Source organism: Gastrolobium bilobum, unplaced genomic scaffold, assembly GCF_033153095.1.
Source record: "Gastrolobium bilobum isolate Gb01-03AN ecotype WA unplaced genomic scaffold, APGP_CSIRO_Gbil_v1 utg29767, whole genome shotgun sequence".
Classification (NCBI taxonomy): Eukaryota; Viridiplantae; Streptophyta; class Magnoliopsida; order Fabales; family Fabaceae; genus Gastrolobium; species Gastrolobium bilobum.
In genome coordinates, this window is record NW_026895566.1 from 130843 (window position 1) to 154938 (window position 24096).

At 32.8% G+C, this 24096-nt stretch overlaps 1 protein-coding gene across 1 annotated transcript; it reads right to left on the bottom strand.

Annotated features, from left to right (window-relative positions):
• Positions 1-12677: 12677 nt before the first annotated feature.
• Positions 12678-20099, bottom strand: LOC133316974 (protein SMAX1-LIKE 6-like). The gene is made up of 5 exons (XM_061518771.1): positions 18524-20099; positions 16351-16594; positions 14192-15990; positions 12852-13167; positions 12678-12700 (listed from the first exon to the last, which is right to left on the bottom strand). Exons 1-4 carry the CDS (start codon positions 19738-19740, stop codon positions 13077-13079), a joined length of 3351 nt encoding a protein of 1116 aa, XP_061374755.1. The 5' UTR covers positions 19741-20099; the 3' UTR covers positions 12678-12700; positions 12852-13076.
• Positions 20100-24096: the final 3997 nt, after the last annotated feature.

Here is a 24096-nt window from a genome sequence, read left to right on the forward strand (position 1 = left end):
GTTTTTTTATTCATTAAAAAACTGCACAAAACTCTCTCTCTCTCTCTCTATATGTGTGTGTGTGTGTTACTTTTGAAATTCTTTATATAAACCAATCAATTCTTAATTCTTCTAAATAACATTTTGTAAAACTTGCATATTTGCATTAATTAGGCAATGCAGTAAAACAAGAAAAAATTTCACTCATTTATAGTTTGTTAAGGTTTAATGATAACTAATGAATGAATGAAAAATGAGATAAATTATTCATTTATTTAAGATTAATAATAAGTTAAACTTATTTTAACAACAGTTCTAGCTTTCAGTATAATTTATCAAAAGAAAAAACTATTCTTATGTTATATGTGATAACTATTATTTTTCTTCCTACACACTCTTCGATAACTGTGCCACCTTTTTTTTCAGATGGTGGAACTCACAAAATTGTCTCTATGACATCAGATAACTTATCTCTTTTAACATAATAAAACCCTTTATCAAAATAATTTAATGTTATTATTAACTTTTGATGAATAAACTAATTATTTCTTACTTTAATTTATCTAATAATTATCTTGATGATTGTGAGGTAGTTGTCTACCAAAAAAATTAGTATACCAACCTTAATTATCTCTTTGCTATTTATATCTAACCACAACGTATTTTTGTTGAAACATTGAAAATCAGAACAACTTAAAGTCTTTTAAGTAAAAAAGAAATTTAAAGACTATAGTATAAGGTATTCTTATTTGTGAAAGATGAGCGACTAATTCACACGCACAAACACATATATACACCCACGCACATATATGGAAAAAGTGTTTGTCATTTTAAATGACAAAAAATTATATCATTTTAAGAGAGATACAGACACAGAAAATTTAAATTTTAAATTAAAAAAACCACCTACTTTCTCTCTCCCATAATTTCTGTTTTTCTGTGTTTATCTCTCTCTTAAAATGACATAACTTATGTCATTTAAAATGACAAACACCAAACCCTACACACATATATATATATATATATATATATATATATATATATATATATATATTTGGAATAATGGGAGTACTTACTCCTTTGCCAAAAATAAAAAAATATTGGATATAAGTGAAAATAAATATATAAATAAATATAATACAAAAGTGTTATACTTTACATAATTGATTAAAAATATACCGAGTGTTATAGAATATATCCATATCTTAACTATCTAATTATAAATCTCTCTTGTTATCAAAAAAAAAAAAAAAATTATAAATCTCTCAATGGATAATGACCCAATTATCCTAATAGCATGAAACAGTAAAAATAATAAAGATAATACCCTTATTCCTACAAAAAAGAGATTGAATCATATATCAACTGAGAAATCTACACAGTCCAAGTCCAAGAGGCAACCCTTGTACTGTGCTACTTCTGTCCACACTGTGCACAAACCCACATCTGCCCACATTTTCTCCTGATCACACTGTGCACACACCCAAGCCCAAAATGAAATAGTATGAATTCTGAACTCATTCACTATTTCTCTCTACACCCATGTCTTGGCTATAAGGCTATTGTTTATGTACAGTGACTGATATATTGGCTTTAAGCCAACCACGATATCTGTCTATAAGATATTTCTGAGCGCATATCCTAAGATATTATTATACAGTTCTTTAGGACCGAACACTTAGTACTCAATATAATTAGAACATGACAATATTTTCTCAGTCATAACATCTTTATAGTAAAATACTAAAATTTCAATACCCCAATTTTTATATGTAGGAGACAAAAAAAAAATTTATTTTCAAGAAAAATATTAAAACCTTATAAAAATAAAAAATAAAAATGAAAATGAAAAGTGTAAACCCTTGAAAATCCAAAATGATACCCTTAAAAAATAAAAGTGTAATTTTTTTTTAAAACCATAGGTATTAGTAGTACGAGTATCTTTTGGATTATATCGGTTGAAGCACTTATCGAATTATATTAAAAGGGATAGCTTTTCTTTTTTTTTTTTCTTTTTAAGACTCGAACTCGAAACTTCTGAATCCTCAGAACAGAAAAAGGAATTTGGAAAAACTATCCCCTTTAACAAAGTTCGACAAATGTTTAAATTAGATATAATCCGAAGCATGAAAATAAAATAAAAAGCTAGTCCTGCTATTGTGCCTAATGTTATTAAACACGTCCTAATTATTGACCCGGTCGAAGTACTAAGTCACTGGATCACTGGTTCAACCAGTGGGTCACTGGTTCAACCGCATGACCCGGTAAGTATATGTAAATCTACAATTTATATTAAAAAAAATAATAAATATACTTAAATACTTGTAAAAAAATATACCAATTTCAAATATTTTAATATGAAAATAATAAATTACATATCATTGTCTAACAAAAGATCAATCAAACATATAATATTTGTGGTACTAGTGTTTCAGGTTTAGTAAACGACATCTCTAACTATAAATCAAATCAAAATTCCTTGCATATTGCATAATCAAGATAATATTAGTACTGTAGGTACATAATCTATGTAAGTTATAAGCTACAAATCACTCAAATATTTCAAAAGAAAACAAATCATTTGTGTTTTAGTGTAAAAAAAAAGGGAAAAAAGTTTTCGATGTTACTTTAGATAACTTTATCTAATGTTCATCGAAACGACGTCGTTTTGACGTTGAAAAATTAAAAAATTAGAGTGATAAAGACTATTATAACCCTGAAATAAATTAAAATTACAAAAATACCATGATTTCCGTCCCAAAACGACGTTGTTTCGATGAACATTAGATAAAGTTATCTAAAGTAACATCAGAAATAACAAACCAAAAAAAAAGACATAAATTTATGAAAATAATTAGTTTTTTTATAGACCGAGTCGAGTCACCAGTAGAACCGGGTCATCGATTTTTATAAAAATCAGCCAAAGCACACTGAATCACACCAGTTCTGTAACATGACCGGTCTAATATAAAAATCGGACCGATTACATGACACCGATTTTTATAACATTGATTGTACCAATGATTTAAAAAAAAAAAATTACAATGATGCAAAGTAGGACTAACTTTTTCAAAGTAGATTTTTGAAATACACATGTGCGAGCAAAATGAGATGCAAAGTGGGCCCGACGGCGCATAATGTCAAACTTGGTTCGAATGAAGAAAAGCCACGCGTCCCTCGTAATCTAGAATCAGTCGCATAAAAGCGACTGTACCTAAAAAAAAATATCATTTTTATAGCATATTTGAAAAGGATTAACTTTAACATAATAGCTTTTTTTATTATAACTGTGTTGAGAACTTTTCAACGTGTTCATAATTTATATAATATAAGTTGAATATATTAAACTAATTATATATTCATATATTATTATTTTATTGGAAAAATAAAAATATATTAATTTAATGAAAAAATAAGTGTGAATATAAAATTATATCTTTTAAATGAGAGAAAGAAATAAATCAAAAAAATAAACAAAAAATAAAAATAAAAATATGAGTCTCACTTTTTTATATGTGTGAAATAACATGATTTATGCAATTTAAAAAGATAAATATTTTTTCTTAATTTAATTTACACAAATTGTGGAGAATATATGAAATCAAGAAATTCTACGTTACTGATAAATATGGTGACGCCACGCCATACGCGTTTTCAGATTTGATGGTGACCAGCACCGTTCGCAGGGTTGTGTCTCCGATCACTCACTGTCACCTATCCAACGTTGACAGCTTCTGTTTGCTGACAACCTGAACGTCTTTTATTGGTCTGTCGTCTTGTGGTTTGAAAGGCTGTCATAATTAATTGAGGCATCAAACTAAGTCCAAATAATCCGCTACAATATATAAATTATGTTGATAAAATTAAAATTAAAAAAAAAAACACGATTTAATGCTTTTGTGTTTGGAAATTTGAAAATATATAATTAACCATTACAATCATTATTTATTTATTTTTAAACTAAATATTTTTCCTCTTAGATTTTTTTATTTATTATTTGACCCTTTATAAACTTGTCACTTAAATTCATCTTTGCTTAAATAATTTATCATTTAATTTTTTGTGTATTCAAATTTTTACTTACACTTATTGTGGTTATAAATGTATCACTTAAATACCTTATGATCTTATAAATATAAAAAAATATACTTTTTCTAAATTTTATTTTATATAATTATGATATTATGAAATAAATTATAATAAAATTAATATATTTTACATAATTTTATTTCATAATATCATAATTATAATAAAAATATTTATTTTTTAAAATTTTATTTTATATATACAGTTTTTGGCTTACAAAAAAGTCAATCCAAACGATCAAGTCAATTGAGATTGGAATAAGAATTCTGTCGTATCCTTCATGATGAGCATCCCATTGAGGAACTTGTTCCAATGTAACCCATCTTGAAACGATTATAACATTCGGATTCTCATTTGAAAAGTTACGAAATAAATTTGGGTTTCTTTTTTGTAACTTAATAATCTGCGTTTCTTATAACTAGTTTCGAAGGAAAATTCAAGGATACGATCATACGAGTATATTATAGAGTTGAAAAAAAAAAAAAAATTCTTTCTACTGCAGAGGCAACCGGAGGACGATATGAGTATATTATAGTTTTATGAACTGTATAGTTTTTTTATATTTAATTGTGACCCTCATGAAATAGTTAAACTTTTATGTCATTTCTTTAATTAAATATTAGAAAGTTTTATATAAATAAATTATTCTTTACTACTACAAAAATTTTCTTAAAATTATTAATATATATATATGTGTGTGTGGAAAATGATCTTTTGATTTGGGTATAAAAGTAAAAAAAGTTATTTTTATCTTAACCGTTAATTTCATTACATTCAACAATTATAATTTATTAAATTATATCCATATCTTTACTATTATATCTGTTATACGAAAATTGTCCCACTCAAGTAAAAACAAATATATCTTATCACAGGTAAAATCATCGTAAGCATGGAATGTTTCCTAATTATTATTATTTTATTTATAAATTAGTTTTATTAATTCTATAAATCAATAAAGAGTTCAATGTTTTAATATTATAGGGATAAAATTATTCTTTACATACGTACAAAAATATGTGAAATTATATAAAGAAAAGAGAGAAAAAAAATCTCATATACTTTTATATATATAAAAGATAATTTTATAACTCGAGAAATTTAAAAAGTTGTGACACCAATCGGCAAAGTGAAATAGCCACGCAATAAAAAGGCGCTACTTTTTGTATAACTAGTTTAAGATGAGCGGAAAGATCTTTAGGAGAAGATAAGAATTTTATTTTTTGAAAATATAATTTTTATATTAAATGAGATAATTTTGTCTCATGCATAATAACACATATAAAAAATAGATGAAATCTATTTTTTTTTCTCTTCTCTTAGTAAATTTTATTTGTTATTTTATATGTTAGAAGAGATAAAATTATCTCGTATAATATAAAAAACATATTCCCCAGTATTATATTATATCAACTATATGAAAAGAAGAAGAAGAAATTAGTCTTTTTTAATTTTCCTTTTCCATTTTTTTTACTAATAAAAACCTTAAATTATTGAGTTGGTAAGATTCAGTGTTGAGGCCCAATCACAAAAGTCCATTGGTCCAAAAGAAAGGAAGCAAAGTCAATTGTTGGTCATTCACTCATTTCCCATCTCTAACAACAAAAAGAACCAACCAAAAACAAAAACACCTAATGGATGCCATGGCTTTTCTCTTTTTAGTAAGCCCAATTTTAATTAGACACTTGTTTGCAATTTAATCGGATGATTGACCCTGCTAGCTAAAACTTAATTACTTAATTAAAGCAGTTCTGAAATAATATCCCAAATTAATATATAGTTTGTCCACGACCACCATGTTGACCATTCGATATTAGTCCCGACAGCCATGTTAGACTTTCTATTGTTATATATTTGAAAAAAAAATATACGACTTAACCATGTCTAATTTTATAACAATCTCGCATGGGGATCATGCTGGACTAGTATGTATTGAAAATAACCCTTCAGCCTTACCCGTGTGCAACATGTGACAGTGACAAATAGGATGGTAAAGAAACCAGGAGTCTTTCTCTCGGTTCGTGAAAATGTGAGCTTACATGTCTAAAATTGATTATTAGAACCAGGCTTGAACTGGTATAAAAGCTCGTTTAATAAAAATGTCTCAGGCTCCAATTCAAAAGCTCGGTATTAAGAGCCCGTTTGTTCGGACTTCTCAAAAAAGTAACTTTTATCTCTTCCTTATTTTAGAAGTGTTTTTTATAAAAGTTAAAGCTATTTATATTTTTATAAAAAAAAAATTGGCTTTTGACTTTTGCTTTTCTTAGAAGTTGAAATTTTTAGCTTCTGAAAAAAAGTAAGTTTTTGACTTTTTTTTGTAACTTCTGCTTTTTTTAAAAGCAGACATCCAAACCAATAAAAAACGAGAAGTGTTTTTTTATCTTAAAAAAAACTCATCCAAACGGGCCCTAAAGCGTCTTAGGGGGTATAGTATATTAATTTTTTTTATTTTATATTTTTTATACTAGTTGTAATAGCCCTCGTTCTCTCTCCTCAATCCATTTCATCCCATTTTACTGGTTAAACAAACTTTTTGAATGATTTTGTTCTACATTATGTTGTTTGAATATACATTGAATTTATAAATATTTATGAAATTACTAGTGATGTTGATTGTATATTATGTTTGGATAAATTTTTGTTGTCTTAATTTTTTTAAACAGACTAAACCAGACTTTTACTTTTTGTAAACAAACCATGCCACATGCCGATAATTATATTCATAACAGGTAACAGACTTGGTCAGGCTAACACATTTAAACACAGACCTAGTCTTTTAAGACCAAAGCTTGGCTCGGCTCGACCCGTTAACATCCCTGATGACAAGTTCCTTATAGAAAACCATGAGATTAGTCTCGCATTAATAGAGTACACTAGTACGGGACTCTCTATATTACATTGATAATATATCTGAAGATTGAATAATTTAGAGAATTTTGAAAAAAAAATGCATTAAAGTGGTTATTTACCCGAATTTAGTCATTGATATGCGTCTAGCATATGATGCTTTCTAAGCTAAAAGAAGCAAGGAATTAATCATAAATGAGTGAAAATAGTTTATAAATGCCAGAAATATTGATTATTCATTCTCAGTCATTCTCTCACTTAATTTATACATTTTGATAGCAGGAAGCATCAGAAAGAAGTGAACAGAGAAAAGTCAAAAGTGCAAAGTCTCGCGCGATCCGCGCGGTGACTGGCGCGATCTGCGCCATAAGCCCAATTACTTATTGTTTTGCCGCGCGAAGCTGGTGCGGTACGTGCGGGTGTCTTTTATAATTATTAATTTGCTGCGAATTGCACTTGATGAAGCCCAAATTGAGGGTAATTTTGGAAGATCTTTTCCTAAACCTAACAAGGGAGATCAGAAACGTGGAGAAAAGATCTTTTTTTCGCGAACAAGAAGAAAAATAACAAGAGAGAGAGAGAATCTTGAGAGTTCTTGGAGCTTTTGAAGAATCTCAAGATCAAGATCAAGATTGAGGATTATCATCTTATTCTTCATCATTAGGTTCTGAATTTTAGTTTCTATTTCATTCTTTAATTTGTCAGATATGAATATGTCTGGCTAGTTTCTATTATTGTGGTAAGGGTCACAACCCTTAATATGAACCCTTGTAGTTTGGTTAAATTTATATTTATTTATTCCAATTGATTTTATTTTGCCTTGTTCTTCATCTTATAATTCTTCTAGAACCGATCAATCTATTAAGATTGCGAGAGTTAGGGTTTTCAATAGGGATATTGAGATTCTAATTCCTGAAAAAAAATGTAAGATAACTGTTCATGTATGCACTAGGGATAGGCTACATGAACCGCAAACGCTAAAGAGTCACTGATTGTAAGGCTTAACTTGAAAAGAGATTTCTAAGGGATTAGGATTCTAATAGAGTTAATAAGGTTAAAGTCATTAAGGAATTAGGGCTGAACCAATTAAATAACAGATAGTAGATCGTTTGATCAATTGAATAATTAAATGTAAACATTAATTCAAGTTACAAGGTGGGGATCATAGAGGTGTTTGTTTCTCTTTACCGCGATATTTTCTCAATCATTAATATTATGTTCTTGAGTTTAAAAAGAATCTTGAAAACTGTCTTTACTTCCTTAATTTGTTCTTGTTTTTCACAAACAACAATTGTTCTCTAGACCGATTTTATTAATCTGACAAGAAATGAATAGTTATAATAAATTTGGTGCCTCAATCTTCGTAGAGACGATACTCTACTTATCACTTATTACTTGGAACGATCGGTACACTTGTCGTCTTCCCGAGTTCGCAACACTTATATCATCCATTAGCTAGGAAGTTAGTTTTGATTTCTTTTTATAAATAAATAAACATCTGTAAAATAATTTAATTAGTGGGCTATTTTACATTTTTTTTTTTGGTAAGCTGGCTATTTTACATTCTTTAAATAGGTCAGGTATATCCCAAATAGGCACAAGAGATGTGTTTAATAAATGCATGTTTGGGAGGTCAGTTTTTTAAGCTTATCTTTCCTTATAAGCATAAGTTAAGTCAAATATGTTTTTATAAAAATTCTTATAATAAAAAAATCTTTTTGTTATAATAAAAGAATATTCAAAAGTCAAAAGCTCAAATGAGGATATTTTTTTAAGTTGTATAAGCGTTTTTTGAAATGAATAGCTTTTAAGTAACTTTTAAGTTAAAATTTTTATATAATCGTTAAAAAGCTTTTAACTTTATTTTTTAAAGCGCTTTTTTTTATCTTGATCTTAAAAGTAATTTTTTACTTAAAAAATTTAAAATTTGACAAACATGCTCTAAGTGAACAATGGGTCTAACAACTGGAAGGTGAGGCGTGAAGGCCATGTGAAATTCATTTAGAGTGCAGATATGAATCATAACCTCTTGAAATTCGTTGAGTGGAAATACAAATCAACATTTTAAGTAATTGGAATATGAAATCATATATGTACTCACAAACTTTTAAAACTTCGGCGGAGTTTACCATAAATATTAGGGAACACTGACCATTTTGTCACTGTTGGCCAAAAACATTACCAGACTGCCACGCCAACAGTAAATTTTGCCAAAATGCCACGTGTCATATTTCGCTACACTGTGTAGCGAAATATGTGTGCAAATAATTCGCTACACAGTGTAGCGAAATATGCCACGTCAGAACAAAAAATGCCACGTGTCAAAGTTATAGAAATTCGCTACCCTATGTAGCGAATTTCTTTAATTTGACACATTCGCTACCCTATGTAGCGAATTTCTTCAATTTGACACATGACATTTTTGGTTCTGAGCAATCTGACGTGGCATATTTCGCTACACTGTGTAGCGAAATACGTGTGCACACATATTTCGCTACACAGTGTAGCGAAATATGCCACGTGACATTTTGGCAAAATTTACTGTTGGCGTGACATTCTGGTAATTTTTTTGGCCAACAATGGCACTTTGGTCACTGTTCCAAATCTTAGACCCAGATGGTGTTGTAATGCAACCAACTTTGCCGATGATTTAAGCCATTAGAAAAAGCATACAATTGATTTTATTATGAGAAAATATACTCTTATGTTATAGGAGAATGTTTTTCTCTTCTACACGTACATCGATTTTTGTGTTACTTTTTTATTTTATTTTTCTTTTTTTATAAATGGATGGATCTCACACATGATTATCTCTATAACATGAGAAAGCTTCTCTCCTATTGCATAAGATTAATAAAACTCTTTTATTATATTCTTTTATTATATTCTGTTAACATGTGAGTAAATGTTTTTTTCAACAAACTAGTAGTTTGAACTCATCAGCTGAATCATTTCTGCGTGTATAACGAAAATTGCATGCATGATGCATTACTTGTGCAGCTACTCATTACTAAAGTTACCAAAAGCTGAATATTACCAAAAACAATATTGTACTGTTTGGGAATTATACTGGACCAGTTCCAGAGTACTAAGGATGTCATCTCCTTTAGTACTATGGAATTATACTGTTTGGGAATTATAGTGTTCTGGTTAGGTTTGCGTTTCTAGTATTAGAAGTGACATCTCTCCTAATCCTAAGACTTGGGTCTGACGAGGGAGTCAACATAGTAGATAACCAAGCAAGTGAAAGTAGATGACTAAAAGGATGTTCATCAGCTGATGGCATGACTAGTTTGAACACAGAAGGATTGGAACAAAAGGTGTTGAATACCAAGAATAAAGAGATTTATAAATAATCTGTGTGTCTCAACTATACAGCGGAGAGTCTATTATATAACTTAAAAGAAAGAAAATACAAAGAGATATACATGATGTGAGACTTCTATACTACTATTCTAAACTATCATTTATAACACTTCCCCTCAAGCTGGAGCATATAGATCATATGCACCAAGCTTGTTACATAAGTGATCTATCCTAGGCCCTCTCAAAGACTTAGTGAAAATATCAGCTAATTGATCAGTTGAGTTAACAAAACTAGTAACTATATCTCCAGAGAGGACTTTTTCCCTAATAAAATGACAGTCTATCTCAATGTGCTTGGTCCTTCATGAAACACTAGATTGGAAGCAATATGTAAAGCAACTTGATTATCGCATATGAGAGATGCAGTGCCAATGTCTCCAAATTTGAGTTCCTTCAATATTTGTTTTAACCAGATAAGTTCACAGGTGGTTGTGGCCATGGAATGATATTCTGCTTCAGTACTTGATCTGGCAACTACACTTTGTTTCTTGCTTTTCCAAGAAACCAAGTTACCTCCAAGGAATATACAATACCCAGATGTGGATCTTCTATCACTGGGGGAACCTGCCCAATCAGCATCTGAGTATCCCTCAACTCTGGTATGACCTTTGTTTTTATAGAGGAGACATTTACCTAGAGCATTCTCGATGTACTTGAGGATGCAGATCACTGCATTCCAATGATCTTCACAAGGAGAATTCAAGAACTGACTTACTACACTGACTGCAAATGAGATGTCTGGTCGAGTAACTGTAAGATAGTTCAGCTTCCCAACCAATCTTCTATACCTTTATGGATCTGAAAATAGCTCCCCCTGATTTGGCATAAGCTTGACATTTTGATCCATGGGGGTATTGACGGGCTTAGCATTCAACAAAGTTGTCTCCTTTAGAATATCCATAGCATATTTCCTCTGCGATATCACAGTACCATCCTTGGATTGAGCCACTTTAATTCCCAAGAAATATTGTAGTCTTCCGAGATCCTTTGTCTGAAAATGATGACTGAGATGTTGTTTTAACTGAGTAATGCCTTGATGGTCATCACCTACAATGTCATCAACATATACCACCAAATAAATGGATCCAGAGTCTGAGTGGCAATAAAAGATTTGCGGAGTCGACAAACTAGACTGGACTCCCCCTGAGCAACAAATCCAGGAGGTTGCTTCATATAAACTTCTTCAGCAAGATCACCATTAAGGAAAGCATTTTTGACATCCAATTGATAAAGGGGGCCAGTGACGGATAGCCATAGTAATAAAGAGGCGAACAGACGCCATTTTTGCAACAGGGAAAAATGTATCCCCATAATCTTCACCGAACACCTGAGTGTATCCCTTAGCCACCAAACGTGCTTTGAGACGATCCACGTGTCCATCAGGACCAACCTAGACAGTAAATACCCATCTACATCCAACAACAGATTTTTCAGAGGGAAGAGGAACCAGATCCCAAGTACCACTGCCATGAAGTGCACACATTTCGTCAATCATAGCCTGTCGCCATCCGGGATGGGATAATGCCTCACCTGTAGTCTTAGGAACAGATACAAAAGACAAAGAAGAAAGACAAGCAAAATGTGATGGAGAAAGGCGATGATAACTCATATTTATTGAATACTTGGGTGGAGGACGAATATTACGAGTACCTTTTCGGAGAGCAATGGTAGGTCAATGTCGGAGGGAGGGATCGAAGCCGCATGAGTTTATGACGGCAGATCTGAGTCCATAGGAACCTCATCAATGTCTTGGGGTATGGATGGATGTGACCGATGGTGATAAACTTGGAGAGGAGGATCTGGTGCTGGGACATATGGAGAAGTGACAGTAGGCGGTGGTGGTTTTGAATCTGGTGCCGGAACATATTGAATTGGAACAGACGGTAAAGGTAACTGAGTATCAACAGAGTCATCAGGAACGGAGGTGGAGCCAAAAAATGGCACAGACTCAAAGAAAGTAACATCCGCCGAGACAAAAGAGCGGCGGAGACTCGGAGAGTAACACCAATAACCTTTTTGTGTCCGAGTGTAACCGAGAAACACACATTTGTGGGATTTGGCAGAAAACTTGTCACGATTGGAACCGAGTTCATGGACAAAACAAGCAGAATCAAAAATACGAAGGGGTAAGGAATGTAAAGGCTGATGGGGAAACAAGATAGAGTACGGTACCTGGTTACCAAGGACAGAGGAAGGCATGCGATTAATAAGATAGCATGCGGTGAGAACAGCATCACCCCAAAAACTGGTAGAAACATTCCCATGAATTAAGTGTGTCTGAGCTGTTTCAATAAGATGACGATTTTTTCTTTCAGCAACCCCGTTTTGTTGGGGGGTGTGAGCACATGATTTGTGGTGAAGAATGCCGTGAGAGGCCATGAATGATTGAAATGGTTGAGTCAGATACTCACGAGCATTATCACTACGAAAAGTGCAGATAGGAATACCAAATTGAGTAAGAATTTCATGATAAAACTTCTGAAATATGGAGAACAACTCAGAGTGGTTTTTCAGTAAAAATAACCAAGTGTTTCGAGAATAATCGTCAATAAAGGTAACAAAATATCTATAACCTTGAGTTGATTCGGTACGACTGGGTCTCCAAATATCAGAGTGAACCAAACTAAAAGGAGAGGAGGCACGACGATTGACTCTACCAGGAAAAGAACTGCGAGTATGTTTTCCGAATTGACATGATTCACATTGCAAAGTGGACAACTTGGACAAACGTGGCACCATCTTCTGGAGCTTTGTAAGACTATGATGACCCAACTGAGCGTGAATAGTGAGTGGAGAATCTAATACAGAATGAGCATGAGAGGAGCTGGAGAGCAAGTAAAGGCCATTGGACTAAAATCCGCCGCCAATTGTCCTCCCCGAATTTCGATCCTGTAAAACAACAGAAGAGTTAGAAAAAGAAAACATGGATCCCACACACTTTTATATGTGTGTTGAAAATAAAATTATCTTCTACAACATGAGAAACACTAATCACATCAAGTTATCATGATATCAGAGCCAGTGCGATTAATCAATTGACACATGATCTGCCCTCTTCAATGTGTTAGTTGCAGTAGTTCTAAAATCCTTGATATAAAGAAAAATCTCTTTTGCTGGTAGTTTCATGACAGAGACACTATGCAGTCAAAACCTGGGAGAATAATGTTATGTTCTGATAATTCAAAAGTCAACATATTAATAATAATTAATATTTTGGTAACCATGGAATAATAGAAAGCAATTATAACTAACATATACTAATTGGAGTAATGTTATATTAGGCTCATGCATCATTTTCGCATAAGAAACTTGCTTTTGTCCCTTGTTTCATACTCACTCACTCTCACTATCTTAATATGTGAGATTGATCTGGTATTTGTTTGAATAAAGCAATTTTGATTTGCTATGTTGCAAATGAGCCTTTATTTTTCTGGATTGGTGCCTCATGTTACGTTTGTCAATGTCTTTTTAATACGATTCTAAGAACTATATATGCAAAGGGTTGAATGAACAAAAAACAAAAATCAGAAACAAAAGTTGAAGAGTTGAACAAGTGGCATTAATATGTGATGATATATAAAACTCCCAGCAAATATTATTAGACTTCAATGATAGAAAAAGAAAGATCAGCGCCAAAATACATATTAAACAGGAAACCAGTGAGGACTACACATTCTTTTACAGTGGCAATTGCATCACAATGATTACCACAAGAAAAAAAAATTTGTGGGATTGATTAGCCGAAAATGCTACCAACAACCAAATGCTATATCCTACAAGCTACATTTTACAAGTAATTACATTACATAGTGAGCAAAAATTTCAGTTCAAGTTAATTCTAGCTGGAAGGCATACTCCAGGAGCTTGCTCTTCCACAAAAATGCTTTCACAGTTAACTAGTTTTATGACATACTCAGCTGAAGGGTGGTACTTCTGTCTGGCCTCAGTGAAGCTTCTGCCAAGAACACATTCAACCCAATCTTGCACTGTTTTTTTCTCGTTTGATAACCAAGCAGCTGCAAGTACCTGTGCCATGACCTCATAATCAATTTCCAGCAGAAACTCTGATCCAAATGTCCTTTGAAATTGCATGTCAATGCTTTTTATTACTTGCTCAGCAAGATAATCAAAATTGAATGGCTTAAAAACCACCTTTTCATCTATTCGATCACAGAAATCACTTAACCAGGTTTCAGAATTTTCAACTGCGGATTCACTTCCATGATCATTGAAATTGTTGCCCTCTTCAACCTCCTCTAGAGGCATATTCAGATCCAGATAGGACCTTGTTGCCTCCCCAATCTGTTTCATTGTCTTGCATGTTGCTTTCTCTTTGGAATCACTGCTTTCAACTAGCTTTCTTTTATTCAGAAATGTTGGTTTTGAGGTCCCTTTTCTCCGAACAACCTTCACATTTGTGCTGCTGCTTCTTTTGGCACCCTCAGAAGCATGTCCTAGTGATAATTGCATTTGACATCTTTTAGCTTCAAGGATTCTTTCCTCAGGAAACATTTCAGGCTCCTTCTCAGAAACAAAAGAGCCATCACCTTTAAACACAGTCGAGGCTACAATAAAGATTGCATTGTTGATGCTGATTTCTCTTCCAAGTGAGTACGGAAATTTACCAGTTCTTATTGCTTGGAACAAACTACTCTGCACCAGAAAATCAGCTTTGTCAACATTTTCAAGAAACACAACTGAATGTGGCTTTTTACTCAACTCCCCAGCTATATAATCCACAACTGTCTTCCTCCTAAGCACATCATGACAATAAGAATTTTGGAATTCAATAATCGAGTTTAATTGGTAAAAACTGTCCTGGGAGCTCAAATCCACATTGATTAGGCTTTCTTTGTTTCCAAACAAAATCTCAGCAAGTGCTGAAGCAATTTTTCTCTTTCCAAGTCTATCTGGTCCAAGAAAAGCAAGCCATATATCTGCTCTAACATGTGAGCCATTGCGCCTTCCAGCACCAGATCTACAAAGGGACATAGTTATAGCATATATAGCCTCATTTTGCCACCCAACTTTTTCAGTGAGGATATGGTAAAGTGACTTGAAATCTGCCGTTTCAAATTTACCTTCCAAATTTGGACCAGAGAAGGAAGAAGATCTAGCAATATTGTGTGAAGTACTATCATTCACAGCATCAAAATCAGTTGAAAGGGAATCTGACAAGTGCTGAAGATGCTTCTTATGATCACTCAGTTTTGGGGTATCTGGCTCATGAGTAGCTGAAGTATATATAGTTCCCAATCCCAAATCTGTGGTCACAGTAATAAGGGATGAAGATAATCCGTGGTCAAGGCTCATATTGGTCTTAGGGGAAGGGGAAACCCAAGAACACTGCATGTCACTTTGCTGAGTTCTTGAAACTTTTTGTACATGATCAGCTTCATGGTTGGTACTAACAGTATCATAAGGTAATGAAAATGGTAATATCTGTTTAGATGAACATGCACTTTGTAACTCTTTAGACATGTAGGAAGTTTGATTAGAATATTGGATTTCATTAAGGGATGGACCTTTACTGCAACTTTCTTTAACACCTGAACCAAATCGAAACCCCTCAAGTGGTGGTGCTTGGAACCTTGTTTGGGAAATATCAAATTCAGATAATGATCGGTTTTGATGAACTTGTTGACAAATATCACTCCATTTCCTTTGCAATCCGAAGATCTTAGCATTTAAACTTGTGTTTTCTTCATTAGCCTGCACTGCATAATGGAGTTCATTCTTAAATAAATACAACCACAAATTGAATTAATGAAGTATGGCACGTGATGCAAAACATGATCATTGACAATAGTGCATCCATGAAATTCAGAGTGACAAAACAGACTAGAGAAACACTATTCACTATTTTGAATCCTTTCTTTCTTGATGGGAAAATGTGTTATTTTTTTACAAATTTAGGCAAGTAACATTATTTTACTGCGTACCTCTAAATTATTTTAGTGGGTCAGTACGGAAATTGCCCCCAAGATTTTGCATGTAAAAGTGTGTGAGCATGTCAATGTCTCTGCATGCATTGGACAAGGGAATATAAGATTAGGTGATCAAAACACACACCTTTGCCACATCCAATCCTTTATCTGTGTCCACATTAACCTTTTGTAACCAAGGCAAGCTTGCTGAGTAACTAGATGCCAAAGTAGCAGGACCTACCTTCTGAATATCAGCAACTTCTTGTTCATACTTTTCATTGCATGTGTCACAACGAGTTAAAGATGCATTTGTAGTACAGCTTACGGGATTTTTCAACTCAGAAGGTGTAGAAAAGAACCCACCAAATGGAACAAAGGACCCCATCAAGCTGCAAGTTTATCATGAAAAGAGAACTTTTAGACTTAAAAAGTATCATCAACAGAAATGAAATATCTCATACGCAATATATATATATAGGGTTCGCTTCTGTTAATGCAGATAAGTTATCTGCAGTAAGCCCAATACGACATCGTTTTGGGCAAAAATCATAGTGTTTTTGTAATTTTAATTTATTTCAGGGTTATTATAGTCTTTATAATTATAATTTTTTAATATTTTAATCACAAAACGATGTCGTTTTGAAAATAAATACAGATAACTTATCTACATTAATTGCAAATTTTTTTTTCTGATATATATATATATATATATGGCAAAATGATTTCTGCAGCTGCTGCACCTACAGCAAGCAAGGATCCGCGTCCGGATCCTAGGATACGACAACGGATCCTGAGTTTTTTTTTTTTTTTTTTTTAAAAGCCGTGGGGCCCACTTTTCTGTGTCAGTTGTAGATAACACTATCTACGGCTGCTGCAGAAATGTTAAGGCCTATATATATATATATAGAAGTGGATCCTCTCATGTGTTAATTAACATGACCATGTCATGTAGGACAATCATAACCATACATGAGTGGGTTAATGGTGATAAGGAAGGAGAGAGAAAAAATATAAAAATAGGAAGTTACACAATCATCACCGTTGATTTAATTATTAATGGTTAAGATCCTCCCACATGATATTATCATGTTAAATTACACATAAGAGGATCCATTCCCATATATATATATATATATATATATATATATATATATATATATCACAACAGGCAATTGAGTTTGATGGGCTCAAAATGGAGGTAAGAAAAAAAGGTCCTCTTAAGGTATCATCTATATATCAAAATTATATTTATAACCAAAAAGAGAAGAGTGACCCTGTGGGTCACAGGTGCAGAAAAAGAAGAACCATTTATCACAGTGTAAAAGACTGCCGTAGAAATTACATTTATGGCTCTTGAGACGACACAAACAGATCAAGAACTGTGTAGGCACATAAATTATATACATCTCTATAAATTCTTTACATGCCATGATATAGATTAAAGCAATGAAAACTTATTGGGGCCATTCCAAAGTGTCAGATTGCATGAATGGAATTGGCCTAAAGCCTGCAAAAGCAAAAAATTTTAAGAATTCAGAGTTACAATACAAGTTCCCAGCAAAACAATTTTATCATGAACTTCATTACAGTATGCTCTAAATTTAGTTAAAAAAAAAAGTTAACAGTTTTGGGAGGAATTTAATGCAAATAATATTTTTTCATTATTTTAAAAAGAAAAACTTCTTTCTATTTCCTCTGTAGCCAAACAACTTTAACAGTCAATAAAAGGAGGACAATGAAGATGGGAAAAGCAACTAACTTTAAAAGGCAAACCATTTGGAATTGGATCATAAAAATAAGTCAGGAAACAAGTGAAAGACTTCAACAAACACAAGCGAGTCAGAAACATTAAATATACCAGAGCTACATGTCAACTTTCTCTCAACAAATAACATGTTACACACACATCTAAACATATAACTGCCTTTTCACACACAAACATTATATATATATATATAGAGGATCCTTTGATACCAGTGTCAAATTTGAAATTTGACATCATCTGAGAGCTATTAGATCAAAAAAGATCAACGACTCTAATTTGTAAGCATGTGACACCATTGATCTTTTTTGATCTAACAGCTCTCAGATGAGTGTCAAACTTCAAATTTGACACCGGTGTCAAAGGATCTTACCTTTTATATATATATATATATATATATGTATGTATCTCAAAGTCCAAGACCAGACCACATGACAAAAGAGCACACACAAATATAGGTTCATTCCAAGTTACAAGTCTCGACCAACTAATCAACCAAGTCAAGACAAGTACAAACTGGAACCAATAACGTGAAAGGAGGAGAAATTAAAAGCACCTGGATTTAGAGTAGAGTCCTTCCATCGAAGGGGTAGCAGAAGTCATGGTCAGAAGATGCAGATCCCAATCCTTATCAACACTCGGAAACAAACCCAGGAACTTTGAATACGCCTCAGATGTTCCAGCCACTCCCACCAACCAAACCTTACCACCATGAACCCCCAACAACCTCGTCAACTCCGAAACAACCAATCCAACAGCATCAGCAGCATCATCATTATTATTCCCCCCAACAAGAACCTCAATCTCCCCGAAGCTCACAACAACACCAGCACCCGAACATTGCTCCACCAAACGACTCACCTCCTTAAACCTCAACCCCATCTTCTCCTCGTTGCTCTCACCACCTTCATTAACAAACCCAGAAATCTCATTCTCAATAGAAACCACATTCAACCCAGCGAGTTCACGATTCAACAGACTTCCCCCTCCACCCATTTTCACGCACTCAGTGAAGCTACGAAGAGCGGTTTTAGCATAAACACCAACCAGAAGCGGGTTCCGATTGTTCTTCCTACAAAGAACCTCCGCAATCCTTCTGCAATTCTCGTCGAACCCGGTGAAGGGGAAGGTCAAACCGGACCGGGCCGGTTCGAGGTTGCATAAAAAAACCGGAGGGGAGCGGTTAGGCCGAGAGAACATTCTAGAAGAAGCATGAACCGGTGGCGGCGGTTGAAGCAAAGCGAGCTTAATATCATAGCTTCGAAAACCGGCTTCCCCGAAGACCTTACTCACTATAGGGTCATCGAGAATCGAAAGCATGAAGTGCTTCAGCTCCACCTTCATCAACGACGTCGTTTGTTGCTGCTGTTGCATCATCTGAACCAAGTGGAAGCTTTCAGGGTGGCGACGCTGGTTCGCTTGGGAGCGCTTTATGGCGGCCATGAGGGAGTTTGACACCGGAGGACCGTCGTCATCGCCGCCGTCCGCGGCGGCGGATACGGCGGAGGTTCTTGACGTCGGCAGCCGGTCCAGGGAGACGCCGACGGAGAGCTCCAGGGCGCGGAACTGGAGGCGCGGCGAGTATGAGCAGCTTCGTGCACGCGCGCACGCGTCGCGTAGCGCGCCGGATGGCAGTGCTAGCAAGGCGGAGACGGCGTGGAGCGACGTTGTTTGCGCGTGGCTGCGCCGTCGCGCCACTGCTGTTGCGTCGTCTAATGCACGCGCCGCTTCCTGCGTCAGGCATTGCCTCGCTGCACTTACCGGCGTCGGCATCGCCGGGTAGCATATATTCAAATATATAAATAAATAATAATATATAAGAAATATAAATATAAATATATGTATCTATATCTATATATGGATATAGATATGGATGTAATAAATGTGGTGTTTGTTATGTTATATGTTTATGAGAAAGTGTGTGTGTATGTGTATGCGTTGGAGGTAGCAGTTTGGGTTTGAAGTGGAACTTTTTGCAGTGAGTTAATAAAGAAAAAATTTGAAAGCTTTGGCTTGAGTTGTTGAACCCCACAATTATTTATTCCAGTGGGTATGTCAGGACAAAAGAAAGTTGCAGTCTTTTGAGAGAGAGAGAGAGGAGGAGGAAGAGGAATTAGTAACATGTTGTTGGTGTCGGGGGTTGATGGTGTTTGATGATGATTTATTTTTTTTGGGTTAGTGTTAATGTGTTATGATGGTGGGGTTGATTTTTGGAGTGGGTCCCTACCTCATGTTTGGCCATGGTGGAAACACATGGTGGGTATAGATTCTATCTGGGAGGAGTGAAGAGTGAAGAGTTGAAAGGGTCTAATTATCTATCTGAGTAACTATTCTATCTGTTTATTTTTTATTTTTTTGTGAAAAAACATTAGTGCTTGTCTTTCATGGTGAGTGAGAGTGAGAGTGAGATGCCGTGCCCACTCAAAGCATATGGGGTTAAATGAGGGTCACTGTCAAGCTTTTGAGTCCAAATACGAACCTTTTTATTCTTCTTTCTTCTTCTTTTTTTCCCTTCATCTTTTGGCTTTTTATCTAGAGTTAAAAGTTATTTATAAGTTAAATTAAAAAAAAAAAGCTTAAAAAAATTAAAAACTATTTTGTAATTACATAAAAATTTTAAAAGTTACTTAAAATATATATTTTAAGAAAATTATCTTTTTCTCTATCTTTATAACTCTTCATTAAAAGAAAAAAAAACACACAAATCAAGAAAAATAAACAAGAGCTTACAAAAAAGCTCATTCTAAGAACTTTTAGTTTTCAATTTTTTTTCATTATACAAAAAGAATTTTTATTATAAAAGTTTTTCTAAAATCTGTTTGGTGAAATTTATACTTATAAATAGCTTCTAACTTAAAAAAAATCCAAACAATCACCTAACCTTGGAATAACTCATTCCATAATCGTTAAACATACGATGGTGCGATAGTAGGCATGCATTACAAGTTTAAAGTTTAGTTATATTAATTATGGGTTTTATTAATCTCATGGTGCATGAGATAATTATCTCATGCAACAAAGACAAAAGATAGTGAGGTCCACTACTTTTTCGAAAAAAGAAAACAAATAGTGGACCTCACTATTTTGTCTCTGTTGCATGAGATAATTATTTCCCATTAATTATTTTAGGTTAAGTTGCAAGAAAGAACGAGGATATTGTAACTATAAAAAATTCTTACTAGTAGCTTACTACCCATTACATCACCATTGGATCAAAGAGAGAGAATGTTAAAAAGTTTTTTAAGAGAGAAAAAATGTTAATCTAATAATGATTTGATAAGTAGTAAATTGGTAGTGGAAAATTTTGGTAGTGAGAATATTCCTTCTCTTCAAGAAAATAAAAGTTTTTTAAAATCATTCTATTTTATACTTATTATATAAAAGTTGTTTCACTACCTTCGTGTGACAGAAACTCTAGGCTTGTTTGAATTGTATTTCAAGAAACAGATTTTTGATTTTTAGAAAAATAATAAAATATATTTGATAAATTCTGTTTTGTAAAAATAATTCTAAAAATTATAATTATTTTTTAGTTTTTAAAATCAAACTTAGAGTATCATGTCTAAGGCGGGTGTATTGGATTAAGATTTTAAAAGATTTTTTTGAGATAAACAATCTTATAAATTTTAAAGAGAAATGATATTGTAACAACCAATTAGTGTTATTACCAATGTTACTACCAATCAATTTCACCGTTAGATCGATTATGTTGATCCAACGGTTATATTTATTTCCATCATTGTATGATTATGATTTCCCATATTTAATACTTTATATTTATTTTCACCTTTGTATGGTTATGATTTTCCATATTTAAAGCTTTCACATTAAATATGGGGAATCATAACCTATGTAGCACCGATACGACACGCGACACGTGACACGACACGACACGACACTCCGACACGTCAATCCTAAAAAATTATGGACTTCGACACGTTGGGACACGTTTTAATATTAAATAATATTTTTAATTTATATAGTGTATATTTCATTTAATATTTAATAATTTAACAAAAAAAGAAACTAAATTAATAATACCCATCAACACGTTATAAAGATGGAAGCTTTAATAAAAAAATAAGAACTAGGATGAGAGAAAGAGATATAATATCAGATAGAGAGATCAAATCATATTAGAGAGAGATTAGAGAGAAGAAGATACAACAAGAGCGTGATAGGAATCAACAACAATAATGCTGAGATGATCTCTTATTTACTTAAGGGGAAAAAAGACAAAAAGATAAAATTAATATGATCAGGTGAAAGCTTTATTAATATATTTTAACTTTTAAAAAAAAAAATTTAAAAATTTTAAAAAAATTACGAAAATGCCATTTGACCGTGTCGGACACGGTCAAATTCGCGTGTCGGAATGGTCAACGTGTCGGAAAAAGTCAACCGCGTGTCCGACACCGTGTCGAAGCGTGTCGGAGCGTGTCGCCGTGTCGGAGCGTGTCGGACCCGACTCTTCCTATTTTTACAAGTGTCCGTGCTTCCTTGATCATAACCATACAAAGTTGGAAATAAATATAATCGTTGGATCAACATAATCGATCTTACGGTGAAATTGATTGGTAGTAACATTGGTAGTAACACTAATTGATTATTACAATATCCTACCCCAATTTTAAAAGACTATTTAGAATTGGAGGGAATTTAAAAGTATTTTTACAATCAAGATTTCATAAGATTGGATTTTAAAGGATTTATTAGAATTTATAAGATTTGAAAGGACAATATGGATTTATAAGATTTTAAAAAATCATATGAATTTTTAACAAACATTCAAAATTACAAGAGTCAATAAAAAAGGGAAATGTTATACTTACAACCTATTTTTGTTTACAACATTTTACAATCATATCTTAACCGTTGATTTTCGTCAATCAACGGTGTTATCATTCATTGCAAATTAAATATTAATTAATGAGTTTGATATGCGAAAATAATAACCGTTGATTGACAAAAATCAACGGTTAAGATATGATTGTAAAATGTTGTAAACAAAAATAGGTTGTAAGTATAACCTTCCCTATAAAAAACATAACAAAGAAATGCAATGAAATTAATAAAAAAAAGTAAAACCTAATATAATTTTCTCAATCAGTAAAACATAATATAATTTTTAACAAACATTCAAAATTAATAAACAACGGCTTTTCACATATCTAAAGTTATACTAGTCCTCCATGCATTAACATTTTCTCGTTCCTGCTATTGGGTTTGACCAATGGGTTGAAAATTTTCTTCTTCATTTGGTACAAAACTATGCATATATGATTATAAGACCTAATTTTTTAATTATTAAAATAATTCTAAATTTGCATATAGAACCTAAAGTTCATAATAAAATATCGTTTGGAATTTTATGCAATTGATCTTGAAAACATTAGGATTTTTATTCTACGTGATGAGAGTTTTCTAATCATATATCATATGCATATTTTCATTGAATATTCTAAGAAAATTTCGAATCTTGATTTTTGGGTTTTGTTACATGAAAGTTTAGAAAATTTCTTAAATTTTTTTCAATCGATACATTGAAACCTTAAATTGCTTTAGGGCTTTTGAAAAATAAGTTTTTAGTTATCTATTGACACAAAAATTATTTGAAATCATTTCCTATATTGAAGGAATTTCGTTCATGAATGTATTGTTACAAAATATAGAGTTCATATTATGAAAGTTTCAATCTTTCTTTAAATTGATATATCATTGATGTAAAACGAAAATTGGTTTGACGGTTTTAGTTCCCTTGTTATTTTTCCACTGATTTATGTTGTTTTTAATACAAAAATCACACATTTTTGTGCCAAGAAAATTCGTGACCCATAGCTTGAAAATTCACTTTTTAAAGTTCCAAAATTTCTCAAAAATGGCTCATTGTTGTTTTTGAGATAGATTATATTAAAATCTCGTTGGTTTGTTATTTCTAGGTTGTTTTGTGATGAAAATTTCTTAAAAATATGCTTTTTGAGTTTTGACAAAGCTCCCAAGGCGGAACCCGATTTCGAGCAGGTCAACTTGCCAAAGGAAGAAGAAAATACTGTAATAGTAAAATCTCAAGAAATCTTAGGGGTTAGGATGAGATTGTGAGAGAGGCATCCTATCTATATTTCTTACTAA

Bases quoted from the DNA above. Each gene is read 5' to 3' on its own strand.
- LOC133316974 (XM_061518771.1), bottom strand. From the start codon at position 19,740: ATGCCGACGCCGGTAAGTGCAGCGAGGCAATGCCTGACGCAGGAAGCG. The intron at 15,991-16,350 runs GTGTGTGTTTTG...TATGCAGTGCAG, and splicing joins AAGGATTGGATGTGGCAAAG to GCTAATGAAGAAAACACAAG. The intron at 13,168-14,191 runs GTATGTCATAAA...GTTGTTTTACAG, and splicing joins AAGTACCACCCTTCAGCTGA to GATCGAAATTCGGGGAGGAC.